Genomic DNA, 26,133 nt, shown 5'->3' on the forward strand with positions numbered 1-26,133 from the left:
GGGGGGGGGGGAGCGGCGGGAACGGGAGTGCGATATCCGCCAGGGGCAGATATATTTCTACTTAGAGAATTAAATGACGCAGCAGAATAGATCTGTTACCGAAGTGTTCGATAGATGGCATGAGATACGCTGTTCCATGACATCACACAGGCGCACCAATCTCGCTAACATGTCAAATCGAACACAGAGCCATCACAACAAAATGGTTGCTCTCTACAACAGCCACTTCTGCCCTTTTATCCAGACTTCGGATATGGGTGCTCTTTCCTTCTCAGACGCGTCCATTTTACGTGTGTCGCCTAGCAACAAAGCCTCTGGATCCCTCCCCTCATTCTGTGCTCGGCCGAGACTTCAGCAATCCTGGTTGCGGATTTGTGGCCTTCCTCGGGCTCTCCGGGTAAATTCCTACAGTTTCTCGAGTGAACCACGGCCGCTTCCTTCCAGACCCTGTCCAATAACCCAATTATCAACGTCACGATCCATGCGTCGCTATCGCTCCCTTTCCGATCCCCGCCCCCGGGACGCAAACAAACCCACGATCAACACACGCAATACTTACGTCACGTCCCTCGGGCTGGCCCTCCAGTCAGTTCATTTGTGCAGCTACTCAAGAACTTCCCAGCATTTTATGGAACTCGAAGGTTCATTACAGTTTTCACAACAGCCCTCAACAGGTTCATATCCTCAGCCAGATCAATCAAATCCATACCACCCCATCCTATCTCTCTAAGATCAATTTTTAATATTATCCACCCACCTACTTCTTCGTCTTCCCAGTGGTCTATTTCCTTCTGGCCTTCCTACCAATAACCTATACGCATTACCCTTCTCCCCGTGCGTGTTACCTGCTCCGCCCATCTCATCCTCCTTCACGTTATCATTCTAATTACACTTGGAGAAGAGTACAAGTTATGAAGCTCCTCATTATGCAGTTTTCTCCAACCTCCTGTCACTTCATCTCTCTTCGGTCCAAATATTCTCAACACCCTCAGTCTATGTTCCTGCCTTAATGTCAGAGACCAAGTTTCATACCCATACAGAACCACAGGCAAAATTATAGTTTTGTATATTCCAATTTGTTTACGTTTTTTTTGACAGCAGACCAGAACACTGGACTGAATGGTAGCAAGCATTACCAGAGTTCAGTACCTTCTTAATTTCCTCCTGAATCAAACTGTATTATTATTAAGAAAAAACTCAAAACTTTGCATATTCTGTGTGAGTGAACCAGAAGATGCATTGATCTTGGCCTGGAGACAGCTCCCGCCCCACCTTTCTCCTGGTGAAAGTAATCTTGACCGAGTAACACTGACACAGCCGATGCGCGTCACGGGGCTACCAAGAACAGTGCCACCAGCGTTGCGATTGCTAGGAAACCATTCCAAGTGCAATGCATAAAGCGATCAATGTCAACTGCTCTCCCATCGCTAGGCAACTACGTAACGTTTAATACATAAAGCGCTCCAACTGATACCTACTTGCCTAATCATATATCCCACAGCGGTTAATTACAGGGAAAGTTGCTAGTTGCCAAACCCCTTGGCTTTTATTGCATGACACGCAACAATATGTCCATGCTTGTTTCAAGCAATGCATCAACCTCAATATCTCCGTTAACCCTTTAAAGCATAATGGTAACTATATGAACCACATGCTTCAGCAACAGAAAGTTCCGTACTCTGTTCACACAGTGTATTTATGTGTTCCGTATGGTTCTCACAGCAAACAGCGATTATTTCCCTAAACAGCATTAACCGGTTGGGCGTTGTTATGAAGACGGAGTGTGTTCCCTGTGAGGTACGGACTTCAAGATACTAAAACTCTGCATTCTGCCCACACAGTGTATTTGTGTGTTCCGTATGGTTCTCACAGTAAACAGCGATTATTTCCCTAAACAACATTAACCGGTTGGGCGTTGTTATGGAGACGGAGTGTTTTTCCTATGAGGTACGAACTGACTTGTATTAAATGGGAACAAAAATATGGTCATGGATGCTGTCGGGCCCCGAAACGAGGAATGTCTCTGCTGGCGAACTGCTTTTCTTATTCGCAGTGGGAACTTGTGTGCAGCGTAGCTACAGTTGCCTGACCAGTACTGAGTCCAGCATGAGCAGCGTCCCAGTCACAAGGTGCCAATATGTTATTCTACTATATGTAGGCTTGCGAGATAGGGCGCGCGTAAGGCCCATTGCGGTATCTTCGTGGGGTCGCGTATGTAAGGCTCATCCGCTGCGCAAAATGTGTGGCTGTCGGGCAGAATTGGCAACGCTCGGGCGATCATGGGTCCTTACGTAACCAGCGGAGACCGCCAGCCGGCGTTGCCGGGCCGCGTGGCACGCAAGTGACACTTGCAACGTTGATCATGATATTTGTGGTAGCTAGTCCAGCGTCGAATGGTAGGATGAATAATGAATAGGAATGGATTGGGAAGGAAGCGGCCTCATTTGTTGTAGGCTGCAATCGCGGAATATGCCAGGTGGGACAGGGAAATCAAGAATCTCTTGTCAGGATAGTTTGTGTCCCGTCCAGGACTCGAACCGAGCACTTGCCGAATACGAGTTAGGATCGTATCCGCTACACCATCCTGCCCGGTTATTATTATTATTATTATTATTAGTAGTAGTAGTAGTAGTAGTAGTAGTAGTAGTAGTAGGATCTAGAAAACCGAAATTAACGGCCGTGGGGATTCGTTGCACTGACCACGCGACACCATCAATCCGCAAAAGTTGGCACTAAACTTCGCCGACAATCGTCGGTCGCTCGGTCGGTATAGTTCGCCTGCGGATTAAAGTCACGGAGTAATAGTAGTAGAATTAAAATCATACGACTGGCACCAAGCCCCTTGAGGTCACGACCAGAGGGAATGCCTTTATTCAACAGAACCCTTGCGGTCGTAGCTCTTATGTAACATCCTCTCTCACGAGAAGATGGATTCCTCTCTTATGAATGATCTCTGCCTTTGCATGGGTCTTCATATAAGTAATATGTACATACTCAGTTCATACCTCACAGGAAACACACCCTATCTCCATAACAACGTCCAACCGGTTAATGCTGTTTAGGGAAATAATCGATGTTTACTGTGAGAACCATACAGAACACACAAATACACTGTGTGGGCAGAATGCAGAGTTTTAGTATCTTGAAGTCCGTACCTCACAGGAAACACACTCCGTCTCCATAGCAACGCCCAACCGGTTAATGCTATTTAGGGAAATAATCGCTGTTTGTTGTGAGAACCATACGGAACACATAAATACGCTGTGTGAGCAGAATACGGACAAGGTTACGCAAGTGGTATGTATAGTAACCACTGTTCTATGAAGGGTTAAGGAAAGAAACCCGACTAACAGAACAAGCATGGAGAGGTTTAGAATCCGTTTCTTAAAAGTTATCCCTGTATCAGGCAGTGGAGGCTCCCACATTTTCTAGACAATCGGCTCACAGATGGCGGTGAGGTCAGTCTTACGCGCCGGCCGCCCTTTACCTCCAGCAAGATTCCTATTAGAGGCTCAGCCATATTGTGGCTGGAATGATTCAGTCAACTGAAAAATCAAATGACCTTATCGGGAATTGAACCCGCGACCTCCTGGCTTGTAGCAGAATATCCGCCGCTTAACTACTGTTAACTTCTGGTGTGCTACACAGACCGTACGGATATTTGTACGCGTTCACAGGAGGAAATGTTTTACTTTCACAAAATTCCATATTTATACGAAGTGTTAATTTGAGCAGCAGGAATAAACTGTGCCCAAAACATCTCTGACGTTACGTCATCATCAGATACTGACAGAGATCACAGCTCGCCACATTCTGTGGGCTTCCTACTCTATAGGTATGATGCACCCTCGGCAGACATCAATACCGACAGAGCAAAGGGCCAATTTTCCTCATTACGCACTGCATGGCCTTCAACGGCGCCTTTATCACGGCAAACCAAACAACAGAAATGCCAGATAATACGGCGATAAGTCTGCATGCCTGTTTCTAGACGAAGCTAAGTAGCGCTTGATTTGAGGCCCGAAACAGGCCAACCGAAGTCATACAGGGACGGGGACTTTTATTTGTCCGCCATGGACACCTCGCAGGTCGCCTCATCATCAGAGAGTGAAGGACGCTGTGACTCCATCTGATTCCAAAACCCGATGGTCATCAAATTCCCCAAACCGGAGATCTCGGACTTGAAATGTGAGGTGTTTTGGGTGAATTTTAGTTGGTCTCTGTACTACACGCAGGTGGGGCAAGCCCAACCCCAAGCCCGCAGTTCCTACAAATGTTACAGACTTAGCGAGGCTGCTAACTTCTACTTTTATGCAACCCCAAGGTTGTCTTTATTTTCCTTTATTTTCGTTACACTATTAGGCCCTAACCGTCTTCCCTTTCAACTCCTTTGCAGGCCTGCTGAAGCAGGATGTGCTGGCGAGGACCAGCAAAAATTTACCCGATCCTACCACAGCGGCTGGAGGCATCACCTTCTATAAGTACGCCCTACCTTGAGGTCCTTGAAGAAGACGGAGTTGCGTGCCCAGTCCACCTGTGAGAAGAGGTTCTGGTCCAGCACTTTGCACATAAGTTCAAACAAATCCACCTCGCACTGGTTGTACGTCTGGTTCTGCAGCAGTTCGTACAGCGACTTCTGCCACTCTCGGTCGTCAACTGTCTGTACAAAGTCCCGTAAGACGGGCGAGAACTTGACCGACGTGCCCGTCGTGGTGCCGGCGCCAGCATTCGCCGCTGACGCCGTGCTTCCAGAACTGGCGCCGTTCGGTAACACTCCGTCGAAGGGGAAGGATTTCGGTGAGAGGGAGCGGGGGGAAGGCGTCGTGGGGTTTGATGTGGCCCAGAGCTTCGTGTCTAGGCCGCCGACGACGAGAGCCCCAGTGGTCGGGGTGCTGGTTTGTCCGCTACAGCTGCCCGCAATGTGCAGTGTGGGCTGCTGGCCGGCGACACGAGACGCGCCGGCGATGGGGGCGTTGACCTGACTGAGCGCCGCGGCGTTGGGGCTCGGCGAGGAGTCTGGTGACGACGTGACGGACGACACGTGAGGAATCTGGATCTCCTCCTTGATGTGCAGGTTCGGGAAGGGCGAGGCGCCCGCCGCCACCTGCTGGGAGCCGTAGCTGACGGTGACGCCCTCGGCCATGTGGTGGGACCCCCGGATCGTCTGCACCGCGATCTGCCTCTGGCGCATCATCTGCAGCTTCCGGGCCCGGTCCCGCTTGTACATGGGGCCGAACTTGTTCCTGCCTCCTCGCATCCGATCGGCCCGAACGGCTGTGGACACAGACACAGACAGTCAGTGGAGCAGCGCTGTAGGCCGAACAGGGATCACGTGATCAGAATGATCAGCAGGGCATGCAGGACGAATGGGGAGAGGAGGAATACGTGTAGGATTTTCGCGTGAAAGGCAGAAGGAAAGAGGTCACTAGGAAAACCTAGACGTAGGTTGGTATATATTATTAATATGGATCTTAGATATGATGGGGGTTCCATAAAATGCCGGGAAGTTCTTGAGTAGCTGCACAACTCGCGGCTTATCTAGAAGGGTTCAGGCGTATGGCATTATGTTGCTGTCCGTGGAGGGGGTGAAGCCAGTGTTTCAGAGGAACATGCTGCCTCTGTGTTCACGGCTGGCACAGTATAATCTGGTATATATGTACTAACTTTTCGGGATAACACATTTCCTCCGTCTTCAGGGTTGTCACTATATTATCTGGTAAGTGGGTACAGACGTTTCCGAGGACAGGCAGCTCTTCTCCAGGCCGTTACAATTCGGCGCTTCGCGACACAGCACAGCCCTCGAGTTAGCTGCAGCGAGGCCTCATTCTTTCCAATTCACTGCTCACACGGATTTATGGTTCATTTTAAGGCGACACTACTCGGATGATACAGAGTCGAATGGCAGGACTCGTGAATGAATTGGCAAAGGATTTGGAAGGAAGCGGTTGTGATCTAATCTGAGGCAGTAACGACGCATTACTGTGGAAGGGCTAAGATATACCGAGATACTCGACCCGAGCCTGAAGGGACTGAAGAAAACCACGAAAACCCTCAGAACAGTTGGTGTCCCTGTCCAGATTCTAGATTCTAGACAGTGTCTAGAGTGCTACCGCCACGCCAACCTGCTCCCGCCTGGGGTACTGTCAGCCAATGAGCATTGCATCACTGCATGACTAAAGCAGCTTTGAGAAGCAGGGATAGCTCAGTCGGTAAAGAGACGGGCTGCATGTGGACGGCTGGGAATCGAGTTCCGGCAGGGGCAAGAGATCCCTGGGGGGAGGGGGAAGAGGCCAAGGCGTGAAACTGATCACCTCCATCCAGAGCTCAGGTTAAAAATGGTGGAGCTATACACCCACTCCGCCATGCGTCTTCATGGCGCTGCGCTTATTTCACTATGCACAGGGACAACTTTACCTTTCCCCAAGAACATCGCTGAGAGTACGTTACGCACTGACTGATCTGGGAACCTTACCAATTTACTGGATCCAGTAACTTTCTAATGACGCCGCACGGTCTGTATCACTATCTGACAACGATGCGTCTTCGAAGACGTTTCGCAGGCAGATGGTTTGGCTCAGAACGGTGGACCATGCATCCCCCTTTCCATGATGGGCAGGAAGGGGAGGGGGGCGCATGCACTGGCACTGGCCCTGACCCACATGTCTGGGAGGGAGCAGCTCGGGGCCACTCGCCCGTCCCCTTCAAACCTGGCTTCTGCACACAGAGGTCCCCACTGCCGTGCCGGGGGAAAACCACGATAAATCTCTGCGACTAGAGACAAGTCTCGGAGCTGAGACTGGAACCACGGACCTCCCCAATACAAGCCACACACATTTGGGCTTAAGCCAACTTTTCCGAAGGATCAGTGATTCCACTACAGGCCTACCAACCTTCGGCAATACAAGGAGAAGGTCCAAAGCTTCGATTTCGGAAAAGTACACACGCATTAGAATTCAACAGCTGTCGGCAGTAGAAGCTGATGAGGAGGCCAATCGCCTGAAGTATGCCGTCTCGTGTTGACTCCTCGCTCGCGGATTGTTCCACCCTGAAGATGGAGGCAATACGTTTATCCGAAACGTCGGTTCACAAGATCTACACAGCGCCACATCCCAGAAGACGGCATTCTTCACAGTCACCGCCGTGAAAACATCAAATCTTACTAGACCCAATTCTTCCTCTGAAGAAGAAAAGAGGAAGAAGAAGTGGGGGGTTGTGGTAAGAAACTATATCTCCGATTTTTAAGGTTCCCAGGCAGTACCCGCTTGTCCTCAAATCTTACAACTAATCGCCTATTTTCCTTTCGATACGACACGGACTGCACAGAGAACGACAAAATTGGAGGGGATAGAAAGACACCGTATATACATACAACAATGCGAATAACACGCACAAATAATCGTAAACCATGTCGTCTATACACCGCACTATATGTACTTCACGCGGATATACTAGGAAAAACACTGCCCCTTCGTTTGTAAGAAACTACATATCTCNTGAGAATTCAACGGAAAGTCTCCTTTGTTATGTAAACTTACGGACTATTAACCTTCCCCGATTTCTCCCAGCCCTTACGTGTTGTCGAAAGATGCGTCGGAGCCCACACTTACCGCCATCCACCACGAATAACACGCACAAATAATCGTAAACCATGTCGTCTATACACCGCACTATATGTACTTCACGCGGATATACTAGGAAAAACACTGCCCCTTCGTTTGTAAGAAACTACATATCTCGTGCTCACGCAACTTGTTGACCCTACATCAGTCGCTGCTATGGTAATGCGAGATTGCGTAATCCCTGCCGTGTTATCTCACCGTTATATGTAAATATACTGTACATAGTGATGCATACGGATCTGTTAACATTAAAGGCTAAAATATACATAGGTGGCTGTTCGTCGGCATGGCAACATACCGCTTCTATTTTTGAGAAGAAAAAAAAACGAATTTGTTAACTAGAACTGTTCAGGAACAGCGGAACGCATGCGGACCAGAACGAGCTATGTCCAGCGCAACATTAGCTAATTCTCACACACATGTCTTCTCGTAACGTCTTAGCTTTCCCGTTCGAAGCCTCAAATAGTCAAAGTTATGTTAAGATGGACGGTCAGTCGGCCAGTCACTCTTCGTGTCAAGCCCCATCTGGGGCCCAAGACTAGATTTTTATTACTGTCACACAGTTGAGAGTTTTTTGATGTGGGGCGCCCTCTCTAATGAGAGGATGGGTCCGTCGTTTACAACTGCTGCTGGTCATCGACAGCGCAGTCATTCTCGGGTCCGAGGCCCGAGGAACGCATGACCATGTTTCAGCTTCGAGACTCCACAAACCTGGAGTGCCAGGTCCCCGTATTTACATCCCCCAGGGACAGGGTGGCCCAGTTATAGCCCCAGGCACTGGGTTCCCTTTTAGTATTCGTATTCGAACCGGCCTCCACACGGGGATTGAAGTCTGAAGCTCATCTACATAATATTTAGTAGTGCAGACCGTACCTCACAGGAAACACACTCCGTCTTCACGACAACGTCCAACCGGTTAATGCTGTTTAGGGAAATAATCGCTGTTTACTGTGAGAACCATACGGGAGAAATAAATACACTGCGTGGGCAGAATGCAGAGTTTTAGTATCTTGAAGTCCGTCCCTCACAGGGAACACACTACGTCTCCATAGCAACGCCTAACCTGTTAACGCTGTTTTATGGAAGTGATCGCTGTTTGTTGTGAGAACCGCGTGGAACTGTGCAATGTAACACCAATGGCAGAGTCCTCTGGAACAGCCACTTGGCAAGGCGCACTGTTTATCCGAGACACTGACCTACATCACAGGTGAATCGCGGGTCAGGCGCTGTCCCCCCTTCCCCCGCAACCAATCAACTTGTCAACACTGGCCACCACCACCCCTGCCGTCCGGTGTCCCTGCAAGGACGCTTCCGAAGGCGACAACCCTCAACTCTGCTGGCACTTGTTCCCATCCCTGACTGACCTATGTCACCAGAGCTGCGACCTCTGGCGATATCACCAGCTGGTGAAACAAACATAACCTTGTGACACTTGTTTCAGCTCGGAAGGCGCATACATCACGCGTAGAGCCTGAAGGAGTCATCAGACTGATAGCTTGGTATGCAGTCTTTACGCACGGGCCTGAGCAATACTCACTAGCCTGGGTGTTCAAGGAAAGAATCCGGTGATTCACGTTAGGTCGTAAAATTTGTGAACCCTGTGAGCCTGGAGAGCGCAGTCTGTACACCGACTAGCTAAGGGCTGGACGACCAAGAGGTCGGAGTTCGAGTGAGGACGTTATTATTGAAGAATATCGTAAGAACTAGTCTACAGGTTATAGTGGACTGGGCATTCTCATCGCGACTCCTAAATACAGGTGTTGGGCCCCCCCCCCATAAAACACTTACACGAAACACCTAGACGACAGCATTAACATGGATTATAACGATGTAAACTCTGAGGACTTCACAGCGCTAAAAATTCTTATTGTGGTCTTCTGCGTTATGACACCGTGTAGTCTGGTACGTGGGTACAAAAATATCGAAGGAACACACTGCTTTCATATCAGTATAGCCTGAAGATGGAAACACTGCGTTCCTCCGAAATATTAGTATTATTTAATATACTGTATGCTGCCATTCATTCATTCATTCATTCATTAAAAAATGGCCCTAAAGCCCTTTGTTGGGCCCTGGCCTCTTCTTTAGTTTCGTAATCTTTTTTATACAGTCCGATATGACTCCTTGGACAGGGGATCGGCCCGTCGCAATGCCGTTACAAACACAGACATCCATGACTCGAGTGGGATTCGAACCCGCGATCCTAGTATTCGAGCGGGCGAAGACAGTTCATGCCTCAGACCGCGCGGCCACTGTGACCGGCGTTATATCTCAGATAATGAGGCCAAGTTTGGTTTAAATCAGTTGATACAGAACAGAGCAAACGTGACGCCTGTTTTCAGGAAATCCAACATGCCGCGCGTGATTGTGTGAGGGAAACGAGTCACCGTCACGGGCCGGTGACCCGGCGATACGGTGACTGCATTTCTCGGCCAGCTCACAGTCACAGTGGGATCTTGCGGCTTGTGACGCCGTGTATAATTCGGTGACGGAGCGTCTCGGCCTGCCATCTCGCCTTGTGTCTGCAGATTTCCTGCTTCGTTTGTCTTCGACCCTGCCTCGGAAGCGTTCGGCTCGCTCCGAGCTACAGAGCCGCATCGTGAGAACGTTCACAGTTGATACGACATCATACCACGCTCAATATCAACCCTTTCCAGCAGAGTGCTAACTCCACTGACAGAAGCCAATTCTCGGGACGCTAATCCCCATTCGGCTGCTCACAACATTCCTCGCGTTTTATGGAACCAGAAGGTTCATTACCGTGTTCACAAGAGCGCGCCAATAGTCCCTATCCTAAGCCACACAAAGCTAGCGCACACTCTCACTTCCTCACTAAGATTCATTTTAATATTATCCTCCCATGTAGGAATATTTCTTCGGGTAGGTCTCTTCCCTTTAGATTTTTCGACCTACATTTTGTGCGCATGTGATCTCCCTTATCCGTGCTAAATGTCCAGCCCCTTTCATCGACCCTGCCTGTACCCCCACCCCAATACTATTCAGTGAGGGGTACAAATCATGAAGTTCCTCATTACGTAACACACATCTTGCCAAGATGCCGCGAAATATGAACATCCGGGCGGGCAGCCAACTAAACCAAGTCCACGTGCCGGAAATATCACGTGGCCTCATCCCCGCCATGTTACGCACGGTATAGCCCGCTCAAACTGGATGCCCCAGCTCACAAGTCATTCCATGAAGCAGAATGCCTACTGAGAAGCTGACAGTCGCTCACATGGTCAAACATCCGCCATAGTTTATGCAAATTCAGCTTCACTACCGCGTTCACATGACGCACGCCAATCTAAGCCAGATAAATCCACTCCATTACAGGAAATTCAGTTTACACAGAGTCGCATGGTGGGACGATGAACTGGAAAGGATTTGGAAGGAAGTGGTCGTGGTGTGATCAAGATACGATTCCAACGTTTATGTGGAGAGGATCACAAGAACGGAAAACTCAAACCAGTGTCCCGTGCAAGTTTCGAACCGAGCACCTCCCGAAGACATGCAGGCCAACGCCTGTACAATTTGTAACATATCTGGGGCACAGCCATCTGCGAATTACATAATTTTCCAAATGCTTCTTTTGTGGCGTTTCCTACTGGTCATAAAGCCTTTCAAGCCAGAGTCCCATTTAAATAATAATTCAGCCCGTACCTCACAGGAAAAACACAGTCTCCATAACAACGCCCAACCGGTTAATGCTGTTTAGGGAAATAATCGCTGTTTACTGTGAGAACCATACGGAACACATAAATACACTGTGTGGGCAGAATGCAGAGTTTTAGTATCTTGAAGTCCGTACCTCACAGGAAACACACTCCGTCTCCATAACAACGCCCAACCGATTAATGCTGTTTAGGGAAATAATCGCTGTTTACTGAGAGAACCGTACGGAACACATAAATACACTGTGTGGGCAGAATGCAGAGTTTTAGTATCTTGAAGTCCGTACCTCACAGGGAACACACTCCGTCTCCATAGCAACGCCCAACCGGTTAATGCTGTTTAGGAAAATAATCGCTGTTTACTGTGAGAGCCATACGGAACACATAAATACATAAATTTTGGTCTGCTGTTATGTATGGACTGGGGGGGGGGAGGGCTAGTGCCACACCAGACACAAAGTGAATCGAACTGTGGACAGAAAGAATGAAGACCGCAAGTTTTCAGACAGCTGCACACCTGATACAAGGCAATTAGATTATTAGACTATATACTGACAGATGCTGCCACCTAGGATCAGGGTCTATATTTAGATCTCATATCCCCCCGCCCCCCAAATCTTTATCCCATTCATTTCAATTGAACTGGGTAGCTGAAAAAGGGAACATGTCCACGCCGCGTCCGCTGGACTTGCTCCCGTTTGCAAGGAACAGACTCAATTGTACAACGAGACTCCTCAGACGTGAGTCGGCATTCAAGATTCTCAGCCTATACGGAACAACACCTTAACCTCGCGGCACCACGGAGCTCCGATATTCGTGAGATGAGGTTCTAGCGGCACGTGGCAGAAGTTTACGGGAATTTCGAGGAGGGAGAAGAATACGTAGAACTTGAAGATTATGGCAGTGCAGTATTAGCAAGATGGGGGCGAGGTACGATCTCAATGTCAGGTTTCGTCTGCAGGTTCTGTAACTGGTGAACTACATCCAAGATTTTCGATGATTTCCTCGGTCCCAGAGGAAATTCTAAGTTACCCGAATTCCACGCTGCACTGCAGGTCCTCAAGCAAGGTGACATCAAAATATCGCCCTAATGCAGCCCTCGCAACGCAAAATGTCATTTCCACCCTATTGCTACCTTTCCAGCGTTCATATCAAATTTCCTATCAGGCGGTAAACCTCTGCTCCGCTCAAACAAAATTCACTTCCCAACGCTCTACCCTATCTCCACAGTTAACTCTACGAAAAGGACGAGAGGTAAATGCCTGAGAACCTTCCCTCTAGCTCAGTCGGTATTTTTCTCTTCTCCACAGCGTCCAGACCGGGTTTGGGGCCGACCTAGCCTATTCCAGGGGCTCCGAGGGCTCTTCCCAGGGGGTAAAGCGGTCGGGTCGTGAAGCTGACCACTCACCTCCATCTACTACTGAAGTCAATAATAGTTGAGCTATACCTCCATTCCCTCAGATGTCTTCATGGCGTGGTGCTTAAATAATTAAGCACAGGGACTGTATCTGAACTACGTGCAGCCTGTTCCGTCACGACCCATAACACGTGTAAAAAGTGTATGCTCCTTCAGATGTGACTAGTTTGCCGTGACTACACATGTTTCGGCCTAACACTGCAGACATCTGCAGGTACGCAACTGGGACGTGTTCCACCAAACCGCCAGCAATCAATCTGGAGGCAATTAACTAAAACGTCGCATCTCTGACCATGATTCTAAAGACACGAGATCCTTATCTATACAGAGTATTTCCAGTTAGAGTCGATGAAACCTCTGATGAAGGCCAAGACAGGCCGAAACATACAGGGACATCACCCTTTCTTGTTGGGCCCTGGCCTCTTCTTCAGTTTCGTAACCTTGTTTACGCTGACGGTAGGACTCCTTGGAACGGGGATCAGCCCGTCGCAAGGCCGCTACCTACACACAGGACAACACAAACACAGACATCCATTGCTTGAATGGGATCTGAACCCACGATCCCAGCGCTCAGTGGCCACCGTGATCGGCGGGACTTCACTTTCCCCTGCCTCCAGCAGAGCCCTGGGGCCACGGTGGGGTGTGAGGAGTGCCTGGAGAGAACGTCCTCGCAATACGGAGTACAGCCGGCAGGTGTTGGCCAGTATTACACGCTTTAACCTTCCTCCCCCCCTCCTACTGCCCGTATTTTACCTGCTTCTTGCTCTGGTCTGGGCTGTGGGGGGGGGGAGACAGTTTACTGCGATAGAATAATGCTGGTTTGATTACCTTGTTGCCATATTTATTGCTGTAAACAGGTTTTGTCGTGATTCAGTCTGGACGTGTTAATGTGTTTGCGTGCTTGCTGCTGTGACAATGCTAACAGACGGGGCCCGTCCGAGGATCCATTCACAGCGACACAAGAACTGCTCGCTGCTGTCTCCGGCCACGAGGCCGCGGCGAATATTTGCATTTCTTTGTTGAATGCGTCGTAACTCAAAGACAGGGATGTCTTGCAAAGAGGAAGACAGAACAGTGGAATACAAAGGGCACTGCGGGGGGGGGGGCGAACGGACACGAGAGAAATGTAAACGTCGGAGAAAAGGAGTAAGAAAATAAATCAAGAAAGTAGGAAATGAATAGAATTACGAAGACAACATTAAGGGCTTTAGTGAGGCGGGATAGCTCAGTCGGTATAGCGACTGGATACAGGCTGAGGGGTCGGAGTTCGAGTCCCTGTAGGGAAAAGAATTTTCTCTTCTCCATGTCGTTCAGACCGGCGCTGGGGCCCACTCAACTTCCTATCCAATGGGTACAGGGGGCTTCTATCCCTGGAGGTAAAGAGGCCGAAGCCTGAGGCTGAGAACTCACCTCCAGCTTGTGCCGAGGTCAAGAAAATGTGGATCTATATATCCACTCCCCCATACGCCTTCACTGAGCACAGGGACAACTTTGCCCTACCTTACATTAAGGGATTTCCATAGAAGAAACAGGAAACAAATGAAGGCAAACTAAACAAGCGCGATGTGCGTTTGCAGGCTTTCCAGCTGCTATGGCTCAGTCGGCATTGCGACTTCCACTAAGGGATGGGCGACAGAGGAACTGTGGTTTCATTCCCGTCAGGAGATCGGTTCTGGGGCCCACCAAGCCCCTCCTACACGACGCGTGCTTAGGGTATACAACTGTGAAGCTCCACCTCCACTTCGCCATACTCCTTTTACTACGTAATGCATAACTAAGCACGGAGAATACTTAGAAGGCACGCGGTAGCAAAACCGGAAGATAGGGGAGTTCGATTCCCGATGAGGTAAATGGATTTTTCAGTTTACCTAATCCTTCCAGCCGCACTATGGACCTGGAGTCGACTCAGCCTCTAAGAGCAACGAGTACCAGGAATCTTCTTGGCGGGTAAAGGGCGGCCGGGGCGTAAGGCTGACAACCTCACAGCCGTCTGTGAGCCTAGTGTCCAGAAAATGTGGGGGGCTCGACGTCTCACAACCCTATGGGCCTCCACGGCCTGTTACAGGGATACCTTTACTTAACCTCACCGCCCTCTGTGAGCTGAGTGTCCAGAAAATGCGGGGGGCTCGACGTCTCACAACCCCATGGGCCTCCGCGGCCTCTTACAGGGATACCTTTACTTAACCTCACCGCCCTCTGTGAGCTGAGTGTCCAGAAAATGCGGGGGGCTCGACGTCTCACAACTTTATGGGCCTCCGCGGCCCCTTACGGGGACGTGACCCGCGCCTGCGCTTAGCGACGCTGCCGGGGTACCACCAGATCATACCGCAGGAAGGACCTAGAACACGGAGGTAACTGATGTAAACCCTTCCCTTGTTATGTGACGCCGTGTTATCCGGTAAACACTTACCGACGTTTCGGAGCAGTGTACGACTCTAACCTCCCACAAACGTGAGAACCGTCTCCGAACTACACGGCGTCACAGCCCAGCCACAGTCGTGAGAGCCTTAGGTCTCGAGATATCGATGGAGGAGGAAGAGCCAGCCCGCCCGCCGCCGTCAGATTCGTTCTCACGCCCACCCGCAACAGGTAATCCGGCCCGCCATGTTGCCAAACTGGTCTCATGCATCTGCATGGAGCTGGAACGCTCATCCCCTCAAACACAAAACCCTGGGGCCAATCATAATTCCTGTTTCGTGCGATACAGGGCTCGAATCAGTCTGTCCAGGCAAATGCCGGGGCGGCTTCCTTCCACAGACGTTGTAACTCATGACTCACTCGACGCAGCACAGACCGAGCTGCCACAGACAATACGGCCTTCAGGTGGTCAAGAGACTTCCTGCCGTTCTCAGGAGCCCTTTACTGGTCCCTGCCCTAAGCCAGCCGATTCGAGTCCACATGCCATCTTACTTCATTAACATCCGTTTTAATATTATCCCCAAATCCACGTGGCCTCCTTCCTTCAGGCGGTGAGATATAACGCTCTGCCCGCTGCCTCTTTCATGGTGTTGTCTTGTCTGGCTTATTCTTGCGCCCTGAGGCTGGAGGTGACATGTTCCTCCGAAACGCCTGCTTACTTTCAAAGGACTACACGGCGTTATATCCCACAAGCCGGGCTTATTCAAAATTTTGTATGAATTTATATGCGTGCTACATGTCCCGTTCAACCCACACTCCCTCATCACCTAAATAAACAAGACACAAATACCGTGAGGTTGCTGTAAAGCAACTGCAACTGCAGTCGCCATGCGTCGTGCCCAAATGCCAACAGCGGAGGGCCATTGTGTGTTGCATGCCGCCAGGCGCAACCTTCTCACCCAGAATCGCCTCTTCTGCTATGCAGTGCCGCGCATGCGTGCAGTGTAGTGCAGACCGGCCGCTTCCAGGCCTCAGAACTGTGTGTCACAGCGAACACTTTCCAAGACGCTGTTTAACGAACTGCTTTTCTTGTTAACATTTAGGTGTTGTTAATAAGATATATGGGACCTGAGGTTCTCACAGCGGCACTTCCGAAACGTCGGGAAATATCCACCGGAACACAAACCGTCACTTCCCACAGAGTATCTAGGTGTATTTAGTTCATTCTGTGAAGCACGAGACTGTCATGACAGTAGATTTCTATCCTGAAAATGCAGCGACAAAGTTCCTCCGAAACGTCGGTAAATATCTAGTAGGCTATACAGCGACCGTCCCAGAAGACTGGGGAAAGTGTTTATAAACCAACGAATGAGAACAGGACGGCCGAACCAACATAAGCAGTTGACCAGAAGAGGTCATCTAGGGCGTGACTCCGTGCAGTTTAGTAGAAAGTTACCGACATGACGGAGGGCAGAAGGGGTAGCAGGCTCCTCTACACCACTGCTGCCCCAACTTTGATTTTGATTGGGTTCACCGAAAGCTAGTGATCCCCCCTCCCCCCAAATTATTACTGATATAAATGTAATCCCTTCGCAATCGCTTGTGACCAAGGCGCTCTCTCTCCGGTCATGGGTAACGCCGAAGAATTTTGAAATCCAATCAATCCATCCTTCTTAATATCCGAATTAACAATTAAATCCAATCTCTCCAATCTTCTTAATATCCGAATTAACAATTCAATCCAATCACTCCAGTCTTCTTAATATCTGAATTAACAATTCAACCCAATCACTCCAATCTTCTTAATATCTGAATTAACAATTCAATCCAATCACTCCAATCTTCTTAATTTCTGAATTAACAATTCAATCCAATCACTCCAATCTTCTTAATTTCTGAATTAACAATTCAATCCAATCACTCCAATCTTCTTAATATCCGAATTAACAATTCAATCCAATCACTCCAATCTTCTTAATATCCGAATTAACAATTCAATCCAATCACTCCAATCTTCTTAATATCCGAATTAACAATTCAATCCAATCACTCCAATCTTCTTAATATCCGAATTAACAATTCAATCCAATCACTCCAATCTTCTTAATATCCGAATTAACAATTCAATCCAATCACTCCAATCTTCTTAATATCCGAATTAACAATTCAATCCAATCACTCCAATCTTCTTAATATCCGAATTAACAATTCAATCCAATCACTCCAATCTTCTTAATATCCGAATTAACAATTCAATCCAATCACTCCAATCTTCTTAATATCCGAATTAACAATTCAATCCAATCACTCCAATCTTCTTAATATCCGAATTAACAATTCAATCCAATCACTCCAATCTTCTTAATATCCGAATTAACAATTCAATCCAATCACTCCAATCTTCTTAATATCCGAATTAACAATTCAATCCAATCACTCCAATCTTCTTAATATCCGAATTAACAATTCAATCCAATCACTCCAATCTTCTTAATATCCGAATTAACAATTCAATCCAATTACTCCAATCTTCTTAATCTGAATTAACAATTCAATCCAATCACTCCAATCGTCTTAATATCTGAATTAACAATTCAATCCAATCACTCCAATCTTCTTAATATCCGAATTAACAATTCAATCCAATCACTCAAATCGTCTTAATATCCGAATTAACAATTCAATCCAATCACTCAAATCTTCTTAATATCCGAATTAACAATTCAATCCAATCACTCCAGTCTTCTTAATATCTGAATTAACAATTCAATCCAATCACTCCAATCTTCTTAATATGCGAATTAACAATTCTGACGGGTGCATATGGGAGAGAGATAAAGAATTTCAGCAGAACAAACATCTATCTGCTCATGCCCCCCCCCCCCCACAATGAGGGCAGGCACCAAGTTGCGGAACCACTGCCCAAACGTTGGTTATCTATCTATGAAATCACACGGAGTCACATTCCACCGTCTCCATGGCGACAAGACGTCGGCGTGGGCAGAACACGGTGAGGCGCGACGGTGCATCACCGCAGTTCCTTCGCATGACATCATGGCGTATGGAGGAGATGAGGTACTGGTGGAGGAAGAAGATTCTTCCACTACGCTATATAGACACACTCATGTAAGCGTAAGAGTTCCTTGTGAGTACTTGACGCTACGGCGTCTTCGAGGGCGCGCCGCGACCAGCATGAAACAACAGCGCGTCACGAACTGATGAAGGCTGACATTCAATTGGGCAGCCCGCAACACATGAGGGCACGCGGTAGAGTAGTTGGTTGAGGCACTATGCTACAAGCCGGAAGGTCGCGGGTTCGATTCCCGACCTAAGCCTTCCAGCAGCACTATGGCCCTGGGGTCGACTCAGCCTCTAACAGAAATGAGTACCAGGAAGAGAAATGAGTACCAGGAATATTCCTGGGGTTATAAAGGGCGGCCGGTGTGTAGGGCTGACAGCCTCCCCGCCATCTGTGAGCCGATTGTCTAGATAATGTGGGAGCCTCGACGTCTCACAGCACTATGGGCATCCACGGCCTGTGACAGGGGCAGCTTCAGCTTACAGTGCACACTGCAGAGCGAGCGAAGTGCGCATGTCTTAGACCGCGCGGCCACTAGAATCGTCTGATGACAGCTGAGATCCTGCTGAGTAAATCACTACAGATAATATTTATTCGGTACTATCTATGCATGATGCTTGAAGATAATGAATTGGAAAGTATTTGGAAGGAAGTGATCATGGCCTAATCGAGGCGCCATCCTGGTAAGTCTCGAGGGACTGACGGAATATCGCGATAAGCCTGAGTCCCCTACCGAGATTCGAACCGTGGGCACCCCGAACACAAGTCTAAAGTACTGCATCTGGACCAGCTTTTTCGATCGTCTACCTATTCACCTCTTTCCGTATACAAGCAAACTCCGTGGTCTTAGTCCGCAAGCGAACTATACCGACCGAGTGACCGCCGCTTATCGGCGAGTTAGTGCCAACGTTATACTTTCAGTATACACCTGAACTAATTTCATATGCGTGCTACATGCGTAACCAACCTCAATCTCCTTACTACGCACATTCGAATCCTTGCTAAGCACCCATTAAAATCGTTCTGTCCGTCTGCGTGCAAGCATGTAACAAGTCGAGGACTGCCGGGCGGATTCCAATGACATCTGATAGTTGGCGAGGGTCACTAAATTTTCGTTAAAACCAAACTATAAAAACGGACGGCTTACGTAAGGTCTTCGTGCGTTTCTGCCAACACCCCGAGCGCAACTCGCTAAATAACAAACCGAACAGAATCTGTCTCCAGCACCGCATTTCCGCAAGTTCCTACTAACGATCAGCTAACAGTCGAATCGTACATTTCCCAGTCATGAAAATACTTCTCCCCTCTCTGCCCCTTCAGATGCCATGGAACTAAACACTGTACAAGTAAAACGTAATCTCTGATGCGGCCCTAGGAGCCACACAAAGCTTTGCAGATGTGTCACACAGGTCCCTTTACCCCCTTAAAGCACTGCTTTATACTATATACACCGCCCGCTTTAACGCAGTGTATATGTGTGTTCCTATGGTTCTCACAGTAAAGAGCGGTTATTTCCTTAAACAGCATTAACCGGTTGGCGTTGCTATGGAGACGGAGTGTGTTCCCTGTGAGGTACGGACTTCAAGATACTAAAACTCTGCATTCTGCCCACACAGTGTATTTATGTGTTCCGTATGGTTCTCACAGTAAACAGCGATTATTTCCCTAAACAGCATTAACCGGTTGGGCGTTGTTAGGGAGACGGAGTGTGTTCCCTGTGAGGTACGGACTTCAAGATACTAAAACTCTGCATTCTGCTCACGCAGTGTATTTATGTGTTCCGTATGGTTCTCACAGGAATCGGTATAGCGACTAGCTATGGGCCGGATGACCAAGAGGTTGGAGTTCAAGTCCCGGTGGGAGCAAGAATTTTCCAATCTACATGACGTCCAGACCAGTTCCCGGGCACACCTACCCTCCTATCCAATGGGTACCGGGAGTTCTTTCTCCGAAGGTAAAGCGGCCGGGACGTGAAGCCGACCACTCACCTCCAACTAATGTCGAGGTCACGAAACAGGAGTCTATACACCCACTCCCCCATACGCCTTCATGGCTTAATGCATAATTAGTTAAGCACAGGGGCAACTTTACCTTTATATGATTCTCACAATGACCAACAATTATTTCCCTGAACAGCATTTGCCGCTTGGTCGTCGTTATGAAAACGGGGTGTGTTTCCTGTGAGGTATGGACTGGATCTGTATATGCCATTCCGACGCATATTCAGGCTTCAGAGGGATAATCGACTATGTTACCTTCCCACTGCATTTACTCTGCTATTTTTTAGACCAACAAAAAAGATGCAACTTTCCCCTGGCCTTGACAAGCCTTGCGTAATCTGCTCAATGCATTGTGCAATGTTGCCAGCACTGTTTACATGTCACGGCACTTCGCAACAAGAACACACAACAACAAACACGAAAAGTACTACATTCCGCTTTATGGCAGAATGTACTGACGTTTCGGAGGAACCTACTTCCTATGTTATCTGGATCGAAGGGTACGCCAAGCCAGCAACCCCAAGGAAGGAAGCCGTGCTCACTATCTGCGTCTTGCTGGTTCACTGTTCCACTTTGTCCCTCAAGATCGATGGACCAGATCTGCAGGTAAAGTTGCCCCAGCAACACGCGTGGGAGTGGGAGGCAGGGGCGCCAAGCTGACCACTCACCTCCAATTAGTGCCGAGCTCAAGAATGGTGTAGCTACACCTCCACTCTCCAATACGCCTTCATGGTAGAGTGTTTAATTAGGCACAGGGACAACTTTACGCGGCACACGCCTCAGAAGTTCGTAAGGCCACCATTAAAATGTTAGTGCTCATAGGCAAAAGCCGCTCTGAGCTTAACTAAGAAAGCGCATCCCAGGAATGGCGTATACAGGACTGTACTTAGAGCTCCGTCTTTTCTTAACCTTCGACACAACAGGAAGCGGATGGTTGGTGCCACGCCCCGGGGACATGGCGCACGCTTGCTGTAGCCTTCCTGCTGCAACCGTCGGTACCGGACGCGGGCCGTCAAGACGTCGCGAGTGCCTCCAACCGTACAGCGTCCGATGGCCGGAGTTGTCGGCGATCGTAAGACGCCTTCAGTACCGAGAGCAACACAGCCTAGGGTCGCAGATGGAGGAGTGCCGTGGTGGCCCTGCAACGTGCTGGGATGGCCCGACCTAAACCTGTTTCTTACATTCGAGTGACTGGAAGAGTCAGCAGGCCCAAACGAACTGAAAAATATGAGGAAGGAGTCGGTCGTAACCGACTTTATGATTACACTCCGGAATTCGAAGAGGGAACCGTTCGAATCTAACTCAAAAGGGTTGCGGTTTGTGCCAACTTGTGTCAAGAAGTCATAGCTTATTACAAGCCGATTCGATTCCAGATGAGGTCACTGAATTTTTCAATTGACCTAACCTTCCAGCCGCATTATGGCCCTGGGGTCGACTCAGTCTCAGACAGAAATGAGTACCAGGAATCTTCCTGGGGGCTAAAGGGCGGTCGGTGCGTAAGGCTGACCTCACCGCCATCTGTGAGCCGAATGTCTCACAATCCTATAGGCCTCCATAGCCTGTTACGGGGATAGCTTTAGCTATCAGATGCGGAGGTTATTTAACATTCAAAGACGTGTGATATCTGAGAGGAAATTGTCGTGGCCAACATCAAAGTGCAACCGACAGCTGCAGCTTACGCCGACATGCGACTGTTGTGACGGGGTTCGAAAAGCGGACCCGCCGGGGGGAGCCGGGCACTGACCTGCGAACAATCAGCGGGGCCTTGGGTCCGCCTGGCAGCACACCGCCCGCACTGGAACTGCAACAAGGCTGTAGCTGCTGACCGACGGATCTATAGTGCCGGTTTCTCAATTGGTACTGTGACAGTACTTCCGTTTCTCCTGCCAATTATCGCGGCCGGGATAGCTCAGTTTGTACAGCGTCGGGCCGAGGAATTCCCGGCCGGGTGTCCATCCACCCTCCTATCCAAAGGGAACCGGGATTCCCTACTCGGGTATAACTGGCCACGTTATCTGGTACCTAGGTTAAAAAAGGCGTCAAGCTGTACCTCCACTCCTCCATACACATTTGCGGTATAGTGAGAACGCGATGAATCCAGTGGAGTTGCGTGCGGCGAGGTCCGTGCCTCGGTTCGCGCAGTTGGCAGTCTGCCCACTCCAGCACATGGCCGCCTCCACAGAGGAAGAAAACTGTCCGACGTCAAGGACACCGGTGTCTTTAATTGCTTGCAAACACTCCGCCAGGAGCGCTAATGACTGTTGCGTACGTCACGGCGGGCGCTCTCGCTCTCTCCTCCTCTCTCCTCCCATTGTCCTAGGCTACTCGGTGGGCAATCGCTGATCGCGGGTTCGATTCCAGACAAGGGTGCTCCTCTCTTCTCCGCAGCCTGTAGATAGGCTCTCAATAGATTCATTCATCAATGGCTCTACAGCCCTTTGTTGGGCCCTGGACTCTTATTCAGTTTCGTAATCTTTTTTACACAGACAGTAGGACTCCTTGGAAGGGGGATCAGCCCGTCGCGAGGCCGCTACCTACACACAGGACAAGACAAACACAAAAATCCATGCTTTGAGTGGGATTCGAACCCACGATCCCAGCGTTCGATCGAGCGAAGATAGTTCATGTGTCAGACGTAGGGGTCGCTGATCGGCCCTATTCAATACATAAAAGCTAAAGCTGTTCCTGTGCCTAAATAATTAAGCACTACGCCATGAAGGCGTATGGGGGAGTGAAGGTATACATTATTTTCTTGACCTCTGCACTAGATGAGGGTGGGTGGTCAGCTTCACACCCCAGCCTCTTTAATCCCCGAGGAATGAGTGACGGGCGCCCATTTGATAGGAGGATGGGTGGGCCCCAGAGCCGGTCTGGACGACGTGGAGAAAATTTTTGAGTCTGGCGGGCCTCGAACTGTGACCCCTTGATCGCTATACCGACTACGCTATCCCGGCTCCCTCCCTATTCAGCAGAAATTAATGTTATTTCCCCTGAGGAAAAGCGACCGGGGCGCGAAGCTGACCACTCATCTCCAACTAGTTCCGAGGTTAAGAGTGTATGGAGATATACCTCCACCCGCCATCATGGTGTGGTCCTTAAGGAAGGATAGGAACATGGTTTGTCCCATGCCCTACATGACATGTGGATCCATCAAGTAACCGCTGTACACAGGCGATAGTACAACAGCCGTTGCTAGGATACAGCTCTGTGAACACGTTTCCCAGGCGATGATACTCGTAGAAAACGCAATGGAAGAGAAATTTTGAAGTTGCACTTGTGAGAAGTGAGAAGTTGCTAGATGAGGCCGTTGGCAGCCGTTATCAAGCAACGGCTAGTTAAGACTGAGAATACTCTGGTGCCGCAGACAAAGCGATCTTTGAATTCAGTGAGACTGATGTAGTTATTTGTACTTGCGATCTGTAAGTTTCCAATAAATCCGATTACCAATCTAAACTCCGTCTACAGTAAGTGTCACGTGACACACACAACGCATGTGACCACAAAATATAAGCAAGCCCCCACCAGTCACAGCTTTGCTTAACAGGTTCTGCCTTATCTCATTTACCTTGGGTTCCAAAAGCAGATCAGTCACGTGACGCGTGGTGAGTATGACTACCGAAAAATTCAAGCCGTACAGTTCTGGCAGAGTTCTACCTCCTATCACCGTGGGGCTCAGACCGCCTTGATACAGCAATGGCCGACGGCGACGTTAACGTCGGCAAGCCATAAGCCAGGCGTGAGCGCTCAGTGTTCATGGCTGCACTTACAAGATACAGAGATTTCAGGTGAACTGACAACAGTGCTACATTCTTCTCCCAGATTGGGAGGGAGCCACGGATCTACGCTGTAGCTGGAGGTTACTTAACTACATGCCCTCCCGAGAGACCCCCCCCCCCACTACCCTCGGGATAGGAGGCTGTGTGGACTGGTTGGAATAGAACCGGGATTCCTCGGTCGTCCGGACCGTAAAGCTATATCGACCGACTTAGCAGTAATATCGGGCGGTGGGGCCCTGCAAACAGAGGTGCGAACACTGGACACTTGCTACGGCGGCCGCGTCCCAGAACAGGGTGGCCACCAACTCAGAAACTATCAGCGTCTCTAAAGGAACACCGTTACTCTGAGGAATGAGTCATTTAACATTTCGAATTATAATCACCCAGAAGCAACAATACCACCGGCGCACCAACCAGGTTAACACAGCGGTAACGGTATAGACTTGAATTCGGGAGGTACTCCGTTCGAATGCTGACCGGCACATCGACTGTCCCTTGCAGTCCCTCCATTGCATCACGAGTGCCTCCTTCCAAATCCTTACCCTACCACATGACACTGAACAGTCTAACAGCTTTTAATTACAGTGGGTTGGGGTGAGCCGGGTTAGATTCCCGGCGCTACCAGATTTTCTGAGAAGTAGTGGGTCTGGAACGGGGTCCACTCAGCCTCGTGAGGATAACTGAGGAGCTATTTCAAGGAAATAGCGGCTCCGGTCTAGAAAACAGAGATTAACGGCCGTGAGGATTCCTTGCACTGACCACGCGACACCCTCTATCCGCAAAATTTGACACTAACTTCGCCGACAAGCGGCGGTAGCTCGGTCGGTATAGTTCGCTTGCGAACTAGAAGCCACTGAGTTTGTTTTTTGTTGCGGTGGGGTGACACTGAGTCCACTGTACCAGCCCCGGATGGAGCATTTGGTGGAATAACAATTGGCAGGGGGAACCTACCCCATATCACTTAGTCCACCACAAATCCCACATAACCTGATCCGAGTTACGGTAAGGTCTACTTTATAAGATGGGGTCAGGGTCATACAGTTGCCGTCCCTTGGAAAGAACCGACCTGATATTTGCTCCGGCGTCACCTAGCAACCCGCTCACGGCCTTCACATTAAAGAGAAGCAAATTCAGACGGATAATGGGCCCTGCGATGAAGTTCGCAATTGCTGCGAGCACACGCTCCTACACACAGCGCCCCCAGGCCTCAAGGCTCCAACATTTCCTTGCAACTGTTTGAAGGCACGATCATATGAAGTGCGACGCCGTGTAGTCTGGTACGCACGCACGAACGTCGTGCTTCCATCTACAGGGCAGACTGAAGACAGCAGATACTTCCGACACGTTGGCACGTATGTACCAGACTACACGGTGTAAACACTATGACAAGAACCAGATCTCATGCCCAGGGCTTGTCTGACAGCACCAAACGGCTGGAGATTCCGGCACTTGCCTAGAGGAACTGGGGAAAACCACGACTCCCTCAGGGCTACCAGTCTCAGGGTACAGACGGGAAACCTGGACCTTAGAAATAAGAAGCCACATAACAGTTCGGCTACGCTCAGAACATCGCATACTACTACTACTACTACTACTACTACTACTACTACTATTAATAATAATAACCATCGAGCAAGTTATATTAAGCAGTAAGGTATAATGTAAAGCTATCCCTGTAACAGGACGTCGAGGTTCCCACATTATCTAGACAATCGGCTCACAGATGGCGGTGAGGTTGTAGCCTTACGTGCAGGCCGCCCTTTAGCCCCAGGAACATTCCTGGTACTCATTTCTGTTAGAGGCTGAGTCGACCCCCAGGGCCATAGCGCGGCTGGAAGAATAACGTTTCGGGGGAAAACACTGCGTCCGTGTTCATGGACGAAGAGAGATGTTAAACAGGCTCGTTCTATCCTAAGGAATGATGCAATGGTCCTCTGAAACGTAGCTGAATTTCTACCCGACTCCACGGCGTTATGCCCCAGATCACGGTAGTCCTTATATGTACCACTGTGAGAACCTGATCCCCAGCGGAAGCGTCGCCATCTAACTGGGGCACGCGGTAGCGCAGTTGGTTCAGGCACTATACCACAATTCTGAAGGTCGCGGGTTCGATTCCTGACGAGGTCGCTGGATTTTTCAATTGACCTATTCCTTCCAGCCGCACTGTGGCCCTGGGGTTGACTCAGCCTCTGACACAAATGAGTACCAGGAAT

General features: G+C 49.3%; 1 protein-coding gene across 3 annotated transcripts in view; it reads right to left on the reverse strand.

The window, feature by feature from the left end:
• LOC111866552 (nuclear hormone receptor FTZ-F1) overlaps positions 1-26,133 on the reverse strand; it is a 180,970-nt gene that overhangs the window by 24,200 nt on the left and 130,637 nt on the right. For all 3 annotated transcript variants that reach the window (XM_023855610.2, XM_023855609.2, XM_023855608.2), the window contains one exon: positions 4,493-5,274. In XM_023855610.2, coding sequence (XP_023711378.1) covers positions 4,493-5,274 — 782 coding nt within the window. The remainder of the gene's footprint in view (positions 1-4,492; positions 5,275-26,133) is intronic.

This window comes from Cryptotermes secundus, unplaced genomic scaffold (genome assembly GCF_002891405.2).
Source record: "Cryptotermes secundus unplaced genomic scaffold, Csec_1.0 scaffold575, whole genome shotgun sequence".
In the NCBI taxonomy this organism is placed as follows: Eukaryota; Metazoa; Arthropoda; class Insecta; order Blattodea; family Kalotermitidae; genus Cryptotermes; species Cryptotermes secundus.